At 42.8% G+C, this 20507-nt stretch overlaps 1 protein-coding gene across 1 annotated transcript in view; it reads right to left on the reverse strand.

Moving 5' to 3' along the window:
• Window positions 1–19893, reverse strand: part of LOC126184354 (uncharacterized) — a 144165-nt gene extending 124272 nt beyond the window's left edge. Inside the window, exon 1 of the mRNA XM_049926733.1 lies at window positions 19664–19893. Coding sequence (XP_049782690.1) covers window positions 19664–19893 — 230 coding nt within the window. The remainder of the gene's footprint in view (window positions 1–19663) is intronic.
• Window positions 19894–20507: the final 614 nt, after the last annotated feature.

The following is a 20507-nucleotide window of genomic DNA, read 5'->3' on the forward strand; positions in this document are numbered from 1 at the left end:
GCTTACACACTGCGCGACCTTATCTAACTGCACAGGTGGAGGACGTCTTAGAACGAGGGGATATTCGTCAGAGGGACTGGACTACCTGTTGCTCGACTTACATTCCATAGACCATGTGTGGGATGCTTTGGGGAGAGGTATTGCAGCACCTACACATGTAAGAAGGGCCATCCAGCACTTGTCAACCGCGCTGGCGAGGATTGGAGCGCCCTACGACAAGAACTTACCAGCCTTGTGGCCAATATGGTAGCGCGTTGGAGAGCATGGATTGCCGTTCGTGGTGATCACACACACTGTTTAAGTACCGTGCCTCGCCTTTTATAATGTCCAGAGGATCATCATAAATCTAGGTGACTTCACTCTAATATTGCCTTCGAATAAAAGTGTCATTTCTGTTCATCTCATTAAGTATTTCTTTCTATTACATTTTGTACTATACTGTAGCAGTTATTTCTATATGTGGTCCAAGTTTCATCGAGCTATGTTACTCGACAGTGACACACCATGTGAAAATGACTTTTGCCATTAAGTTTTCCGCACCAGTGCACAATGCTGGATCGAATCTGAGCAGCGAGCGAACGACCGTTGGTCTGATACACAGCCCAGTCACATTGTAAAGAAAGAAAAAAAGAAGTGCTATAAGGGGCGGTATAAGCCTGTAGGCTCAAAACTGCGCAGACGATAAGGAATTCTGATCTGACTATTTTGTAGTTATATGTATCATAAAGATCAGAAAAAATTTGTCTTTTAAAAATAAGTTTTTTTATTTGTTTGTAATCAAACATGTTTTGTCAGTTTCAAACTTCACAGACGCTCTCTTGCATACTTTGCAGAACTAGGACGCCTGGAAGAAAGGATATTGCGGTGACAAGGTAGGAGACGAGGTACTGGCGGAATTAGAGGAAAGGTTTCGAGTCGCGCTTTGGTAGCTCAAATGGTCGGTCAGAGGGTTAGCTACCCTCTGTAACAAAAAATTGTGTGAACGGATCAACGAAGAACAGAAACGGGTGTCATCGGACGTCCGCCCCGAAAAGAATTCAACGATCAATATAGAACAAAATGTGATCAAAAAAGAAAAAGAAAAATGGTAGAGCACTTGCCCGCGAAAGGCAAAGGTCCCGAGTTCGAGTCTCGGTACGGCACACAGTTTTAATCTGCCAGGAAGTTTCATATCAGCGCACACTCCGCTGCAGAGTGAAAATTTCCTTCTGGAATAATATTGTTCTTGTTTCCAACAATTTTTCCTCATTTACTACTTCAGTCATGCTTATCATGTAGCTAAGAAAAAATCCACTCCTTGCAACTGAATATTGTAGCAACTGAGGAAGAATAACTACAGATACTAACAAAATTATGAACATTTTGTAATTAAGGCAGTAAGAGCCCGAAATGAAGACTTCAGACATGCATGTGTTCACAATCTACATATGTTTCATAATGAACAAAACGTTGGTGACATTACCTTGAAAGACAATACACAACTGCCTGTGATGAACCACTGTTTCCTGTTTATGACTGGTTGCGGAATATTGTGTAGCCTTACTCTTTGCAGGAACTTGCAGACATTCATGCAATGTATGGCGCAGCATGATGTAATGCCCGAAGAGCTGCGGAATGTGTAGAGAGAAGTTTCTGAAAAGACATCATTCTAACTGGACTAAATTTAGCACCGTGGACAAAAATTTACGAGAAACTGGTTTGTCAACTTGCAGAAAACTGACTATGATTCTCAGCAAAGAATTGTAGCCGCAAAGTATTCGAGCTGACAATGTTGGAGTGCGTGAGAGAAGTCTCAGAAATAAGTTGCCAGTGAAATATAGAATTTGAAGAATACAGTGTGGAAAATACTGGCGGAAGAGGAATTCCAGCACTGTCATAAACAGCGTATGTAAGACAAGGGGGCTTTTTTCTTTTGAATCCAGGGACACTGAATTATGTAAAATGCACGTGTTGAGTCCGATGGTTGTCACTGGCATGAGCTTAAGTTGTGTGGTATGTGTTCGAACGTCACGTTAATAAAAAATTAAGTCTTCACTTCTGACTATTAGTTTCTTATATTAAAGCATTCAGGTCAACAGCCTGTAGCATCCACACAATTTTGACCCTAAGGATTTGGGACATCCACAGGTATTATAAAAGCATATGTATGTATGTATGTGTGTGTCAATATATGTATGTTCCACATCTCCTCCTAAACCACTGGATAGATATCAACCAAACTAGGTACACATATCACTTACTGCTTGAAAAGAACCACTGTGGGGGTGAGAACCACCGACCTCTCAATGGGGTGTGGGATGAAAAGGTGCGTAGCACATGGCGCGCAAACAGCCAAATTATATTCATCCAGTATTTGATAGTGAAAGCACTTAGTGACTTGCAACCAACTTTACACACGATTTCAAACCTTCACGGGGCTTTTTCACACCGATTTCGCTTACTACATTTTCTCTGTTCATGCAGAAAACTGACGCATCATGTGTTTCGTTCCAACTTATGACTTCTTTACTACTGATGGCATTTGCAACACATTTTGCAGACAGGATTCAGTAAACCACTGAATGTACTTGCAAAAATATATCACTGTACGATACATAGTTCAGGAGAAATGATGTCACAAACACTGAGCAGCGTGGAAATGTAAATGCAGGGCGAAATTCGCTAGAAATAAGTGTGGAATGTGTGTACATATATGTGTGAAATATGTTATAGGTATGTGAACTACACGCAACAAGTGGGTACATGGGCAAAGTCACAGATAAAAAGATTCTCCTAGACCACTGGATCGATTTAACCAAATTTGGTACACATATTACTTACTATCTTGAAAGAAATTCTGTGGCGGTAAGAACCAGCAACGTCCTATTTTGATGGGTTAATAACATGGAGAGTCAAGGGGAGAGAAGAAGATGGATAGATGGAAAAGGAGAAGGAGGAGATGGACACAGATAGAGGGGAGGAGTCAATGGACAGAGGAGGGGAAGGGGGACAATGTGGAAAATGAAGAGGAGTAGATGGACAGAGAGAGAGGGCAGATTAGGATATGACCAGAGAAAGAGGAGAAATGAACAGAGAGAGGGGGGAAGAGATGGACCGAGAGAGGGGGGAGGAGAAGAAGGACAGAGAGAGGGGGAGGAGGAGATGGAGAGGGAGTGGGAAGGAAATGGACAGTGTGAGGGGGAGGGGGAGATGGACAGAGGGAGATGGGAGGAGGAGATGGACTTAGATGGGGAGAAGGAGATGGACAAAGGGCGAAGGAACAGGTGGACAGAGAGGGGACGAGGAGATGGACAGGGAAAGGAAAAAAAGGAGGAGATGGACAGAGACAAGGGAAGGAAGAGATGGACGCAGAGAGGGGGAGGAGGAGATGGACAGCGAGAGAGGAGAGGAAGAGATTGATAGAAAAGGGGGGAGGAAGGAAATGGATAAAGAGAAGGGAGAGGAGATGGGCTGAGAGGGGATCAGGAGGAGATGAGGAGGGGGAGGATATGGACTGAGAGGAAAGAGGAGGAGATGGAGAGACGGAGAAGGAGCAGATGCACACAGGGGGTAGGAGCAGATAGACAGAGGGGGGAGGAGCATATGGACAGAGAAGGGCAGAAGGAGATGGACAGAGAATGAGGGGTGGAGGAGTTGAGCTGGTGGACAAAGAGAGGGGGAGGAGGAAGGGGAAGAAGAGATAGACGAAGAGAGGGGGAAGAAAGAGATGGACTAACAGAAGATTGGAGTAAATACATACCTGGCAACCCTTTGTAGTCAACCAGCCCTGTATAAAACAAAGATATACGCACTTAAATGCTCGCTATGAGGGCAGTGAACAGTGAGACCATGGAATAATTCTAATTTCATCGTCGTAAATGAACCAAGAGTCTCAGAGTGTCACCTGACTCTGTGTAGTGAATTGATGTTTAGGCCTTTGTCTTCCAAACTCCACAATCAGCGACCTATTAGCCTCGACTTTCGTTAGTTCTATACCTTGGTCAGGCAGGTGTTAGGCCACACAGCATCGTGGGCACATATCCCGACGTGTGAAATGTGTTCTGAGACACCTCGTCGGTTTATTCACGTGGCATTTCTTTGCCCAAACTGAATCAACTGTTAACGACAGTGTAATTGTGGCAGACAAACTTACACTCACGCTTAATAAAAATCGGAAATGATACACAAAAACATTTAAAAAGTAACAATAGTATCAAAAAATTATGATAATTAAATGTACTGGTTGATGGAATGCATGACACTTATTTGTTAGCTAATGATTAAGTTGTGTCTTGCATTATTAGCTTTAGTTGGTGAATTAGATTTAAGGATACCTTTAAAAATCACCAATAAGACAACAGCAGCTTCTTAACAGAAAATTAATTAGTTGCTGAACATTTGCACAATCTGGTACAGTGATCCTCTAGCTGGGTTGAATATGTAGTGACAAGAAGTGAAAGGTGAGTTGAATCGATTAGCACAACATTTATAGACACTGTTAATGTCATATTGTTCGTGGATCGATCTGAGTAAGTCTGCTATGGACCGACTTGAGCACGCCTACTATCTGCACAACTGAAATCTATATTTACACTCCGAAACACATCTTACGGTATTTGTAGGGGGTAGTCACTGCCCCCCCCCCCTTTTGACTGTTCGTAAGCCTCCATACGAACTCGTGTCTCCATAATTTTACTTTTAAGGACTTTTCGAGAAGTGTATGTAGAGGGAAGCAGTGTGCTAGTCGACTCTCCTAGAGAAGTGTGCTCTTTGAGTTTTAGCAGTATGCCACAGCCACACTATGATGCAGAACACATCTCTTGTAGCATCTGACGTTGGAGATGCTGAGAATCTCCGCGATGCTTTCACACTTACTGAGCGAACCAGTGATGAAGTCCGCTGCTCTTCTTAGGGTATTCTCTATTTGTGCTAACAAACCTACTTTGTAAAGAAACCGAGCGGAGGAGCAATACTCAAGTACCGCTGGAACGGGAGTTTTGTAACTTAGTTTCAATCGTAGGCAGTCTAAACGTCTTGGGATTCTTCCAGTGAATTTCAGTCTGGCGTTTGCCTTTTCTACCATACGTTTTATGTGTTCGTTCCACTCTAAATCGCTCCGAATACATTACATCAGATATTTAATTTTTGTGACTGTTTACAGTGATTGTTCGACTTTACTTCCTCGTGTACGCCTCTGATACAACAAGTTATCTTTGGAATCAGCTTATTACTACCATTCAGTTACTAAATTTGCCTTAGCGGAAATCTCTTGTGAAAATTTACCAAATTCCTTGCTTTCAGTATTCCGCATAATCTTCTGGTAATGTCACATGAAAGGTTAATAGAAAATATATGGAAACATATGATGCGTATGAATAATTATTTAAAACACATGCAGAACTTTTGTTTTGTGCGCTCAATTCGAAATCAAGAAAAGTTGTATACTGTATTATGAAATATAGGCAAAACATTCAGGGTGATATTATTTTATGCTAAATATTGTGTCATTACAACCTGGCTGGCTGTCTTAAGACCTTGGTGATGATGATGAATAAAATGTTTCATTGTAACTGACTGGACTGGAATGTGTTTGAGCGAAACTGGTAATGAGGTCACATCAACCTTCAAACCCAATCAGATGTCAAAATCTACATCTACGTGGATACTCTGCAAATTCCGTCGCAACGAAAAACGCCTTTGTTTTAATGATGTCCAGCCCAAATTCTGTATCATTTCTGTGACACTCTCTCTCATATTTCACGATAATACAAAACGTGCTGCCCTTCTTTGAACCTTTTCGACGTACTCCGTCAATCTTATCTGGGAAGGATCCCACACCGCGCAGCAGTATTCTAAAAGAGGACGGACAAGCGTAGTGAAGGCAGTCTCCTTAGTAGATCTGTTAAATAGGCTGCCTCCTTAGTAGATCTGTTACATTTCCTCAGTGACCCGCCAATAAAACGCAGCCTTTGGTTAGCCTTCCCCACAACATTTTCTGCATGTTCCTTGCAATTAAAGTTGTTCGTAATTGTACTTCCTACGTATTAGTTGAATTTACGGCCTTTAGATTTGACTGATTTATCGTGTAACCGAAGTTTAACGGATTCCTTTTAGCGCTCATGTGGATGACCTCACACTTTTCGTTATTTAGGGTCAATTGCCAATTTTCGCACCATTCAAATATCTTTTCTAAATCGTTAGTGGATAAACGACAGCGTCATCTGCAAACAACCTAAGACGGTTGCTCAGACTGTCTCCCAAATCGTTTATGTTGATAAGGAACAGCAAAGGAACACTATCTTGGGGAACGCCAAGTCCTTTGTAAGTAATGAAACTTATTGATAGGTTAAGAGTGAGTCAAACGCTGCAATAAGAGCATTAACCTAAAACTCACATTTCGCGAAGTGAGATATCCTGAGCCGGCCGTGGTGGCCGTGCGGTTCTAGGCGCTGCAGTCCGGAACCGCGGGACTGCTACGGTCGCAGGTTCGAATCCTGCCTCGGGCATGGAAGTTTGTGATGTCCTTAGGTTAGTTAGGTTTAAGTAGTTCTAAGTTCTAGGGGACTGATGACCTAAGATGTTAAGTCCCGTAGTTCTCAGAGCCATTTGAACCATTTTTTGAGATATCCTGATACATTTCTACCATATCCAAGGCCTTCGTGTATTGCTCAGTTGTCTACTGACCTACCATAACAACTGACATGGGTGAAAGTGTAAATTAATAGAAGCAAAGACGTTCCAGTAAGCAAGGGGCCGAAAACATACCTTTTACAAGATAATCGCTAGTATGTGGCTGGGAGGCGCCACTGACTACTGTTATAGTTAGTACAAATTATTTGAAACGTTAACATTTCGATTACGTCCCCATCTAACATAACTCAGATTTCCCCAATTGCTTATTTTAACAAGAAATAAACTACTATTTCAGCACACTACGAGGCTCATTTCTTTCTTCTTAAAGTAGAATGACCCAGTCATCTTAAAACAGACGTCGTGTCACGGAGATGATCGTTTTTGGTGCCGCATTAGTCGAGGATGGTAATCTGATTTTCCATCCTTGTGTCAGACATTATAACCTGCTATAGCATTTTATCCGACGCGGTAGCAGGAGCGATCTTGGCTGCTGTAACTGGGACGTTTTGGAAGTTGTCTTGTACCGTTGAGTCGATGAGGAAACATACTCTGATCTCCTGTCAGACGTTAGGTCTCAGCATACCAAGAACTAGGACAGTGCATGAGAATTTGTGTGTCAGTTGGTTGAATTGTAGCGTATTTCATAATTATAATCGCTGAGCAGCAGAGCTCATCGTTGAAGGCGATGATTTGTCCCCCGTGGTAACTTATTCTGGAGACCGTAAATGGCTAACAGTGGCATGTGATCTGTAATCAGATGGAATCGAATGGCATAATGATATGTGTGAAACTTGGTCAAAGCATATATGATATCTAATGGCATCCATTAGATAAGGGAGTAGTTATGCTGAAGAATTTGAAGCTATTTTGCCTAATTTTCGACCGTGACTGTCTCAAAAAAATACGTAAATGTTTTTTAACTACCGCTACCAGTCACAAAATTTGTTAACTAATGTATTATTTATTTATTGTTTCGAGGATGTACCTTATCATCAGGCTATATGGCATTACAAAAACAATTTCACAATAGGATCATGCAGATGTTAAACAGTCTTTTCATAAATGCTCTGGTTATCCTGTGGAAGAAGAGAAAATCTAGTAAGAGGCGATGTCACTTTGTAAACTGGACTGATGTTTGCATGAAAATATTTTGTAACAGTCACTCACTTTGTTCTTATGTCGTGGCAGTTCATCACAACATAATCCTTGGCAGTAATTAGAGCTTGCAGAGTAACCACGGGGCGCATGGAATACTAGGATATGGCCGTCAAAATCATTAGTTAATCCCCTGTCACGTATCACTCTCAGGACGTAAACTCGGCCATAAGTTCGAAACAGTGTGACAGAAGACTTATCTGACTAAATGACTTTCTTCCATTTCTCCGTTGTCCAGGTTTTATGGCTTGAGCACCACGTTTTCCTGTTTCGGGAATGTGCATGCTGAGGAGTAGTTCTCGAATTCCAGCTCCACCTGCAATTCCTGACTTATGGAGTTCCTTTCGTGTTGTTTTGGTGCTTACACGATTTGCGAGTGCGACATTCAGTTCTGCAATCTCTTTGGCTACTGTCATCTTCTTATTTTTCGTCACTGTCCTCTTCAATGACCATCTGTCGTGATCAGTCAACACATATTTTCGTCAGCGTTGTGATGATTTTTTCCCACTTTCCCCGTATGCGATATAAATATTCGATATGGTGCCTCTTGAAACAGCACATATTTTGCCTACCTTGGTTTCGGAAGCATCCGCCATATGAGAACCAACAATCTGCCCACGGCCGAATTCACTTTGATTCGATGTATTACACTGACGACTACATAGAACAGCGTGCTAACGACGACTGACTCTGGCAACATTTTGAGGACATTGCACAGGTGCTGTTCGTCGTCAAATACAATAGCGCAATCTGCAGGATTGGATGGTATCTGCATGTATGTTGAAGCATGCATTTCTCGCGGTGTTAACAATATTTTTTTCCAACCCATGTAGTTTGACCACCTCTCGTTACGCAGTAACACTGCGCAGGACAAAAAAGTATGCAAAGAACCATTTTCCTCAATGACTCCATCTACCCCTATAAAGTGTCTAATTCAAGATAATTTCCAAGCCCCGGTGACCTACTACAATTACTTTTAAACGGCATGTAGCACGCTTGCAGCTGACAGCTGTTGAAATAGTTTTCTTGTGTGGAATGCAATGGTTGTAGTACAGGAATAGTTTCCGTGCGACTGCGACAAGGCTGGATACCCCAACTACTTATAGGTCACGAGGTTAATTAGAATGGCCGATGAACCTGTGCTGATGTGGAATCTACTTAATTGCACCCCTATGGTGAAGTCTATGAATAATCGCAGCTTCCATGAGAAAATATGTGATTGTTGTTGTCATTTGCTGTTTATGTATATACTTTCATGTTGTCGATTTGACGATCTAAAGGGGCAGCAACCGGACAGCTAGACGAAGTCAGGGTGTCCGGGTGTTCTACATTTTGTACACGTTTCTTGTAGATAGAGCAGTTGAATCACTTACGAAACTTGAAGCAATCTTTACGCGATGGGAGAGGCCGGCTTTAAAATTTTCGTGGCAAGCATATGAGACACATAATGTTGCCGGAGACAGAGAACCACATAGTTGTTGAGGTTCGACATGTGCCGCCTTAGTTTCAGCCTGAGATATTTCAAAGAAGGGGAGATACACAGTACTTTATCTGGAGTTGGTTCTGGAAGTCTTACTTCTTGTTTTCAGACCTGATGGTCTGGTGAAAACCGAATCATTAGTCCTTGAATCTATGTATTCCTTCTACACGTGAGGTTTTCGTCCACAAATTTACATCTGCTACTAAGGCCTTGCAGGTTCGGGACTTACGTAAGTTTGATGTGGTGAAATATTAGTCGAGTTGATACTACGTGAGTTTTGTAGCTACAGTATGCTTCTAACATGTTACACAATTCCTCGAATTGTAATAAACTGGGTATTGCTATTCTAGTAGCAAAAATTTTTCAGGCTTAGGCCAAGATAAGAAAAAAGTTCGATGGAGCTCTTGTTCGCATACCTTGGATGTTGTGAAATTTCGTCTTAGGCGTTGGAGATATGCGTTCGTGTCATCGAATAAGTGGAGCACAGAAGGCGTTAATGAGACCTAGATGATTTTCTGGAGCTTCTACTGCGACGATTGCTGTTCCAGTTGCTGCCGCAGTATCTGTCCCTCGATCTGTGATCTGCGCACATTGCTTGTGTCGTTGTTGTTTGAGCCACATTTCAAAACTTCCATACACATTGCCTCTCGTATTCCTCCAAGTCGTTCGATGTGAAACGCTTTTACTTTTTTGGATTCACAATGAAATTAATCAACAGAGTGATTGCAAGGCACAGACACGATCGCTGTACGAATCCAGAGCCAAGGAGATAAATTGAAGCAATCTGTACGAGAATTAGAAAGAATAGTCCAGCCAAAGTCTGTGAATAATGCTAAGGTCGTAGTATCCAGAAGAAATGCAGAATCCAAGTCCAGTCTGATTGGTGTAGCAATCCAAGCGACGTAATGAACTGCAGTCAGAGTAGTTGATATTAAAACGACTAAGAACTGTATCATGCACTTTATGTATCGCTTTACGTGAGACACTATGGCCAGGGCCTGTGACGTGCCAGAGGGCGTAGCAGTGGCATGACGTGGAAAGTGGAAGAATAATCAACACCCCCAGTGTTACGGTCGTTGATAACTAAAACTATGGGCAATTTTATGTCTGGTGGCAGCAGCACACTCGTTTCTTTTTCCGAATCTTGCCAGAATCACTGGATAGTTTACTTCTTCTGCAGTGCCGTAGATGAGCTTAGAAACACTACTTGGATAGTTTTCTGCAAGAATACGAGAGCCTCGAAACTGATTTGTGCTTTATTGCCCATTATGTATTATTTCGTTGAGAGACCCATTGAAGATGCTCGCTGCCGTGAAAAGGTGAACGTACACAGCGATGAGTTATAGATATTTCAGGACACTCTGCTGTACAGAATACAAGATGACTTTTTGTGGGTGTATCTGGAACATGTGAGTCATGAAAATGAAGCTCTTGCCAGGGTACCAGCAGAAACGGCTATCTATATCATTTGTGTTTTAACTGTTTATGAGAGAAGATTAATAAAACAAATCTGTATTTTGACATCATAAATAGTGGGGAAAGGTGAATTCGAGAACAGTCTGCACTGTTGCCATATTTCTGATGTCGTCATCAATGTCACCTGATGATGATATGCAACACCATTACCAGATTTTTCACTCATTCCTCCCCCATCCCTATGATATTATAGAAAACCTAGACCATTTGTGCCTGTGTATACAATGGCAGAAATGTAGGTCACCTGTGCTAAATTTAAAATACTGCCTTACATTTAAATAACAGTAAATTCCAGTTCAAAATGCTGAGTTTTCATAAGGACTGGGTCCACAGCCTCCATGAAATTTTTAAGTGAAGTTGTTCCACTTTAGGCTGTTAAAATACTATTACTTGTTGCGATTGCAATTTCGGCAGATGGTCATCGTCACGAGTTCTGGAAGGTATCAGTCAACAAATAAAAAACACATGGTTACAAAACGACAAACATTGAAAAATGAAAATTCAAAGCTTTTACATAGGATGTTGTGATGCAGTCAACAACATAAAGTTGTGACATACTGGAACATAGTTTCCAGCAGAGTAAAAGCAAATACATGTGGTGATGTGAATCGATCCACTGTTCCAAACACCATGTGAACATATGTTAGAATAAAGACGAAATAATGGCTAAAAGCAGACATAATAATAAAAACAATAGCCACTACAAATACTTTAGTCAGAATCTCATGTAGCAGATGTAGTAAATGGATGACAATGGCAGAAAAGTAATAAAGATGAAAATATATGAAGAGAATTAGCCCGAGAATGCTAGTATATAGAGTCGATATTATGTGGTTTGTAAAAGGTGTGCACAAAAAGGGCAAAAGTGATAGCAATATCTGTTAAATAAAAAAGAAATCAATATATGACAATAAGGATGTAAATTAAAAGTAGATAGACCTAAAAATACATGCACAAGTCCGTCTAATCGTAACTGATACATCAAATGGTCAAATTACAGCTACATGCCAAGTCAAAAGAAATAACACACGAATATAACAATCAGGAATCCAACATACAGAAATTAAGATACACAGATGTAAAGTATGTGCACACAAGAAAACGTGCTGTGTAAGGTGAAACATGGTGTATGGAACAGTGCATAGATTTATACCACCACATGTGCTGGAAACTATGTTGTTCTACATCTACATTTATACTCTGCAAGCCACCCAACGGTGTGTGGCGGAGGGCACTTAACGTGCCACTGTCATTACCTCCCTTTTCTGTTCCAGTCACGTATGGTTCGCGGGAAGAACGACTGCTGAAAGCCACCGTGCGCGCTCGAATCTCTCTAATTTTACATTCGTGATCTCCTCGTGAGGTATAAGTAGGGGGAAGCAATATATTCGATACCTCATCCAGAAACGCACCCTCTCGAAAACTGGACAGCAAGCTACACCGCGATGCAGAGTGCCTCTCTTGCAGAGTCTGCCACTTGAGTTTGCTAAACATCTCCGTAACACTATCACGGTTACCAAATAACCCTGTGACAAAACGCGCCGCTCTTCTTTGGATTTTCTCTATTTCCTCCGTCAACCCGATCTGGTACGGATACCACACTGATGAGCAATACTCAAGTATAGGTCGAACGAGTGTTTTGTAAGCCACCTCCTTTGTTGATGGACTACGTTTTCTAAGGACTCTCCCAATGAATCTCAACCTGGTACCCGCCTTACCAACAATTAATTTTATATGATCATTCCACTTCAAATCGTTCCGCACGCATACTCCCAGATATTTTACAGAAGTAACTGCTACCAGTGTTTGTTCCGCTATCATATAATCATACAATAAAGGATTTTTCTTTCTATGTATTCGTAATACATTACATTTGTCTATGTTAAGGGTCAGTTGCCACTTCCTGTACCAAGTGCCTATCCGCTGCAGATCATCCTGCATTTCGCTACAATTTTCTAATGGTGTAACTTCTTTGTATACTACAGCATCATCCGCGAAAAGCCGCATGGAACTTCCGACACTATCTACTAGGTCATTTATATACACTACTGGCCATTAAAATTGCTACAGCAAGAAGAAATGCAGATGATAAACGGGCATTCATTGGACAAATATATTATACTAGAACTGACATGTGATTACATATTCACGCAGTTTGGGTGCATAGATCCTGAGAAATCAGTACCCGGAACAACCACCTCTGGCCGTAATAACGGCCTTAATACGCCTGGGCATTGAGTCAAACAGAGCTTGGATGGCGTGTACAGGTACAGTTGCCCATGCAGCTTCAACACGATACCACAGTTCATCAAGAGTAGTGACGTGCGTATTGTGACGAGCCAGTTGCTCGGCCACCATTGACCAGACGTTTTCAATTGGTGAGAGATCTGGAGAGTGTGCTGGCCAGGGCAGAAGTCGAACATTTTCTGTATCCAGGAAGCCCCGTACAGGACCTGCAACATGTGGTCGTGTATTATCCTGCTGAAATGTAGGGTTTCGCGGGGATCGAATGAAGGGTAGAGCCACGGATCGCAACACATCTGAAATGTAACGTCCACAGTTCAAAGTGCCGTCAATGCGAACAATAGGTGACAGAGACGTGTAAACAATGGCACCCCATACCATCACGCCGGGTGATACGCCAGTATGGCGATGACGAATACACGCTTCCAATGTGCGTTCACCCCCCCAATGAACCATGGACCTTGCCGTTGGTGGGGAGGCTTGCGTGCCTCAGCGATACAGATGACCGTACCGTAGGTGCAACCACAACGGAGGGGTATCTGTTGAGAGGCCAGACAAACCTGTGGTTCCTGAAGAGGGGCAGCAGCCTTTTCAGTAGTTGCAGGGGCAACAGTCTGGATGATTGACTGATCTGGCCTTGTAACATTAACCAAAACGGCCTTGCTGTGCTGGTACTGCGAACGGCTGAAAGCAAGGGGAAACTACAGCCGTAATTTTTCCCGAGGACATGCAGCTCTAATGTATGATTAAATGATGATGGCGTCCTCTTGGGTAAAATATTCCGGAGGTAAAATAGTCCCCCATTCGGATCTCCGGGCGGGGACTACTCAGGAGGACGTCGTTATCAGGAGAAAGAAAACTGGCGTTCTACGGATCGGAGCGTGGAATGTCAGATCCCTTAATCGGGCAGGTAGGTTAGAGAATTTAAAAAGGGAAATGGATAGGTTAAAGTTAGATATAGTGGGAATTAGTAAAGTTCGGTGGCAGGAGGAACAAGACTTTTGGTCAGGTGATTACAGGGTTATAAATACAAAATCAAATAGGGGTAATGCAGGAGTAGGTTTAATAATGAATAAAGAAATAGGAGTGCGGGTTAGCTACTACAAACAGCATAGTGAACGCATTATTGTGGCCAAGATAGACACAAAGCCCATGCCTACTACAGTAGTACAAGTTTATATGCCAACTACCTCTGCAGATGATGAAGAAATAGATGAAATGTATGACGAGATAAAAGAAATTATTCAGGTAGTGAAGGGAGACGAAAATTTAATAGTGATGGGTGACTGGAATTCGTCAGTAGGAAAAGGGAGAGAAGGAAACATAGTAGGTGAATATGGATTGGGGGGAAGGAATGAAAGAGGAAGCCGCCTTGTAGAATTTTGCACAGAGCATAACTTAATCATAGCCAACACTTGGTTCAAGAATCATAAAAGAAGGTTGTATACCTGGAAGAATCCTGGAGATACTAATAGGTATCAGATAGATTATATAATGGTAAGACAGAGATTTAGGAACCAGGTTTTAAATTGTAAGACATTTCCTGGGGCAGATGTGGATTCTGACCACAATCTGTTGGTTATGAACTGCAGATTGAAACTGAAGAAACTGCAAAAAGGTGGGAATTTAAGGAGATGGGACCTGGATAAACTGAAAGAACCAGAGGTTGTAGAGAGTTTCAGGGAGAGCATAAGGGAACAATTGACAGGAATGGGGGAAAGAAATACAGTAGAAGAAGAATGGGTAGCTCTGAGGGATGAAGTAGTGAAGGCAGCAGAGGATCAAGTAGGTAAAAAGACGAGGGCTAATAGAAATCCTTGGGTAACAGAAGAAATATTGAATTTAATTGATGAAAGGAGAAAATATAAAAATGCAGTAAATGAAGCAGGCAAAAAGGAATACAGACGTCTCAAAAATGATATCGACAGGAAGTGCAAAATGGCTAAGCAGGGATGGCTAGAGGACAAATGTAAGGATGTAGAGGCTTGTCTCACTAGGGGTAAGATAGATACTGCCTACAGGAAAATTAAAGAGACCTTTGGAGAGAAGAGAACCACTTGTATGAATATCAAGAGCTCAGATGGCAACCCAGTTCTAAGCAAAGAAGGGAAGGCAGAAAGGTGGAAGGAGTATATAGAGGGTTTATACAAGGGCAATGTACTTGAGGACAATATTATGGAAATGGAAGAGGATGTAGATGAAGACGAAATGGGAGATAAGATACTGCGTGAAGAGTTTGAAAGAGCACTGAAAGACCTGAGTAGAAACAAGGCCCCGGGAGTAGACAACATTCCATTTGAACTACTGATGGCCTCGGGAGAGCCAGTCATGACAAAACTCTACCATCTGGTGAGCACGATGTATGAGACAGGCGAAATACCCTCAGACTTCAAGAAGAATATAATAATTCCAATCCCAAAGAAAGCAGGTGTTGACAGATGTGAAAATTACCGAACTATCAGTTTAATAAGTCACAGCTGCAAAATACTAACGCGAATTCTTTACAGACGAATGGAAAAACTGGTAGAAGCCGACCTCGGGGAAGATCAGTTTGGATTCCGTAGAAATGTTGGAACACGTGAGGCAATACTGACCTTACGACTTATCTTAGAAAAAAGATTAAGAAAAGGCAAACCTACGTTTCTAGCATTTGTAGACTTAGAGAAAGCTTTTGACAATGTTAACGGGAATACCCTCTTTCAAATTTTGAAGGTGGCAGGGGTAAAATACAGGGAGCGAAAGGCTATTTACAGTTTGTACAGAAACCAGATGGCAGTTATAAGAGTCGAGGGGCATGAAAGGGAAGCAGTGGTTGGGAAAGGAGTAAGACAGGGTTGTAGCCTCTCCCCGATGTTATTCAATCTGTATATTGAGCAAGCAGTAAAGGAAACAAAAGAAAAATTCGGAGTAGGTATTAAAATTCATGGAGAAGAAGTAAAAACTTTGAGGTTCGCCGATGACATTGTAATTCTGTCAGAGACAGCAAAGGACTTGGAAGAGCAGTTGAACGGAATGGACAGTGTCTTGAAAGGAGGATATAAGATGAACATCAACAAAAGCAAAACGAGGATAATGGAATGTAGTCAAATTAAGTCGGGTGATGCTGAGGGAATTAGATTAGGAAATGAGACACTTAAAGTAGTAAAGGAGTTTTGCTATTTAGGGAGTAAAATAACCGATGATGGTCGAAGTAGAGAGGATATAAAATGTAGACTGGCAATGGCAAGGAAAGCGTTTCTCAAGAAGAGGAATTTGTTAACATCGAGTATAGATTTAAGTGTCAGGAAGTCGTTTCTGAAAGTATTTGTATGGAGTGTAGCCATGTATGGAAGTGAAACATGGACGATAACTAGTTTGGACAAGAAGAGAATAGAAGCTTTCGAAATGTGGTGCTACAGAAGAATGCTGAAGATAAGGTGGGTAGATCACGTAACTAATGAGGAGGTATTGAATAGGATTGGGGAGAAGAGAAGTTTGTGGCACAACTTGACTAGAAGAAGGGATCGGTTGGTAGGACATGTTTTGAGGCATCAAGGGATCACAAATTTAGCATTGGAGGGCAGTGTGGAGGGTAAAAATCGTAGAGGGAGACCAAGAGATGAATACACTAAGCAGATTCAGAAGGATGTAGGTTGCAGTAGATACTGGGAGATGAAGGAGCTTGCACAGGATAGAGTAGCATGGAGAGCTGCATCAAACCAGTCTCAGGACTGAAGACCACAACAACAACAATGTGCGTTCACCGCGATGTCGCCAAACACCAATGCGACCATCATGATGCTGTAAACAGAACCTGGATTCATCCGAAAAAATGACGTTTTGCCATTCGTGCAGCCAGATTCGTCGTTGAGTACACCATCGCAGGCGCTCCTGCCTGTGATGCAGCGTCAAGGGTAACCGCAGCCATGGTCTCCGAGCTGATAGTCCATGCTGCTGCAAACGTCGTCGAACTGTTCGTACAGATGGTTGTTGTCTTGCAAACGTCCCCATCTGTTGACTCAGGGATCGAGACGTGGCTGCACGATCCGTTACAGCCATGCGGACAAGATGCCTGTCATCTCGACTGCTAGTGATACGAGGCTGTTGGGATCCAGCACGGAGTTCCGTATTACCCTCCTGAACCCACCGATTCCATATTCTGCTAACAGTCATAGGATCTTGACCAACGCGAGCAGCAATGTCGCGATACGATAAACCGCAATCGCGATAGGCTACAATCCGACCTTTATCAGAGTCGGAAACGTGATGGTGCACATTTCTCCCACTTACACGAGGCATCACAACAACGTTTCACCAGGCAACGCCGGTCAACTGCTGTTTGTGTATGAGAAATCGGTTGGAACCTTTCCTCATGTCAGCACGTTGTAGGTGTCGCCACCGGCGCCAACCTTGTGTGAATGCTCTGAAAAGCTAATCATTTGCATATCACAGCATCTTCTTACTGTCGGTTAAATTTCGCGTCTGTAGCACATCTTCGTGGTGTAGCAATTTTAATGGCCAGTAGTGTATATTGTGAAAAGCAATGGTCCCATAACACTCCCCTGTGGCACGCCAGAGGTTACTTTAACGTCTGTAGACGTCTCTCCATTGATAACAACATGCTGTGTTCTGTGTTGTTGTTTGGGTTACAACATCCCACTAAATAGCTTTGAATTTTCATTTTTCAATGTCTATCATTTTGTAACCAATTATATTTTATTTGGTGACTGATTGCTTTCAGAGTGGCTTGACGATGACCATATACCAAAACTGCAATCACAATAAATAATAGCTGGCCGGAGTGGCCGAGCCGTTCTAGGCGCTCCAGTGTGGAACCGCGCGGCCGCTACGGTCGCAGGTTCGAATCCTGCCTCGGGCATGGATGTGTGTGATGTCCTTAGGTTAGTTAGGTTTAAGTAGGGGGGCTGGGGATTGATTACCTCAGATGTTAAGTCCCATAGTGCTCAAAGCCATTAGAACCATTTTTGAACAATAAATAATATTTGAACAGTTTAGGGCAGAATGACTTCATTTAAAATGGTGAGATAGCTGCCTCTGCCATCCACCTCCCCCAATCCCCCAGAGATCATGGGTACCAAGTTTCAAGTTTAGCACACAAGGGCCCACGTGTGCTAAGTTTAAAATGGTGGGAAAATCACAAATCCAAGGTGGGGAATTGCTCTATTGGTGGGAAAATCAAAAATTTCCCTGTTAACCCCTGGGGCTGCAATAGTCTGTGGGCACAGAGTCCCAAGATTAGATTCCAACAGCCCACTTGTCCTAAGTTAAACATTACAGGAAAATCGAAATCTAAGATGGAAGAACTAGCACAATAGTCCTCCTCCTCTGCACTCCTCTCTGAATCACCTCCACCGCCTCTGCAGATCACAGGCACCACGTCCCACATCCAGTCAGTGCCACTGCGTTTGTAGTAGGACAGGAATGGTTTCGTTTATTTGTATAAGCAAAATGGAACGTTTCCAGGTGGCAGTAGCTCATGCTAAGTGCCACACTGGGTTATAATGATGCATGTGGTTAAGTTAGCTCGTATCAGCTCAGGCCACTGTAAGACCTAGTAACATTAGATGTTGGTTGCTGTTTGTATAGGTTGCCACTGAGATGAGTCTGAACATGTCTACACAAGTATTACCTGATCTAGTCGATATGGGGCTGCGAATACCTTTCTATTATGTTTAAAATTTGGTTTTCCCCGACCATCTATCACCACAGCCAAGTCCACCTGGATTTTGTGGGCCTCTTTCTCAGAGCCAATTAACTCTTCATAGGCCAGATGGTAAGTTCCTATGGTACCAAACTGCTGAGGTAATCAGTCTCTAGGTTTACATATTACTTAATATAACTTAAACTAACTTAAGCTAAGGACAACAGACACACCCATGCCCGAGGGAGGACTCGAACCTCCGGCAGGGGGAGCCGCGTTAACTGTGGCAAGGCATCTCAGACCACTCATCTACCTCTCACAGCAACTCTTTATAGTAAATGCTTTCACAGTTTACCTCTTTGTGACCAGCGTGCACAGTATGGATGGCTCTTGCACATTAGGATGGCTCTTGCACATTATGTGAACTGCAGCAGCTTTTTGTGATGGAAGGCCTTCCCATGACAATTCTCATAGAGAGTGTCATGCAATTTATCAGCCGTGATTTGGCTTCTTTTTGTGCTCACTGTGGCATTCAGCACCTGTGCAGTGCATCTTCCCACCCTGTGTCCAGTGCACTGAGCGATTGTAATGCATGCTAAAGGACCAGATGTTCAAGCTGGTAGCCACTCATAGCCTGTATGATGCCCTCCTCCTCTTTCCTACTTCTTACAGGAACACACCCTCACAGAGAGGTTTTGCCAGTGGAGATCTTGCATGGCTGTTCTGATGGGGCCACTACTTTCTCTCAAGGCACTGAGGGTGGGACACCTTCACAGTGGATGGGCCACTTGCAGGATATGTCAGTTTTCCATCGACTCCAAGATTTGGTGCATGGACTTCCGTTTTGGGAAACAACATTGGTTGCCCGAGATGGTCATATATTGGGTGGAATGCCATATATATTATCATCTCTCTTGACGGCTTGACACAGCAGAGACACGTGACCCAACTCTGCACATGGCTGGACCTGCCCCTTTCCTTCCTGTATGGTAGCCTCTTACCTGTAGCAGGTCTAAGTGGCACTACTGTTGGAGAGTTGTATGGCAGTGCCCCACCAACATGATGGCTGGTCCGAAGCACTGACTGCACCTGAGCCAAAGCATGCAGACTCTGTTGCCACCACCACGAGGGCCAGAGTTGCGATGAACGTCTCGCCTTCCTCTGAGTAGCAGTCGACAGCAGAGGGGCCATCACTAATTTCTCCAGCAAGGGGAGGGATGTTAAATTCCACAGGACCTTCTAAACGACGTACCCTCATGCCACCATCAGCCTGTCTAACTGACATAGCGGATTAACAAGGCAGACATCAATGGCTGCCTCCAGAAGGCATTCCAGATAGGGGAAACTACTTTGCTACTTTTTCCTCAGATGCCAATCAAATGTCAGATTACATTATCTCACCTAGAGAGCCAACTAGCAAGAAGTTCATCATCGTGGCAGCCAATCATGTGGGGTGGGTGTACCCTCCATGTGATATTATAAACAGCCTCGCTAGCCCTATGTGTTAGTTTTTAGCGAGTCTGCTGCTGGAGTTACAGAGAGTTTCACAGCCCAAGATCTTCAAGAGGTTTGTGCAGAAGTCTGCGTGTTAGCAGTGCGCTTAATGTTGGACTATCTCATCTTAGTTTAGCCTGTCAGTGTTGGACTTAATTGCCAGAAGGGATCTGTTCCAGGAAGAGTTCATTATACTAAGTTCTTGCGAGATTACGAGTGTTCGAATTAGTTATTAAACTTGGGCTCCTTCTTGTGTACTTTTCCCTGACACTACACTGGCGTAGTCTTCCCTTGCTCGTTCACATTATTTATGAGATAGAAGATGTCTCCATAAGCCTTTTTTGCCTATATGGAACAGGATATGCGTTTCAACATTATGCATCGCTAGTCACTCTTGCATTCTGT

The sequence above is a fragment of the Schistocerca cancellata genome, chromosome 4 (genome assembly GCF_023864275.1).
Source record: "Schistocerca cancellata isolate TAMUIC-IGC-003103 chromosome 4, iqSchCanc2.1, whole genome shotgun sequence".
Taxonomy (NCBI): domain Eukaryota; kingdom Metazoa; phylum Arthropoda; class Insecta; order Orthoptera; family Acrididae; genus Schistocerca; species Schistocerca cancellata.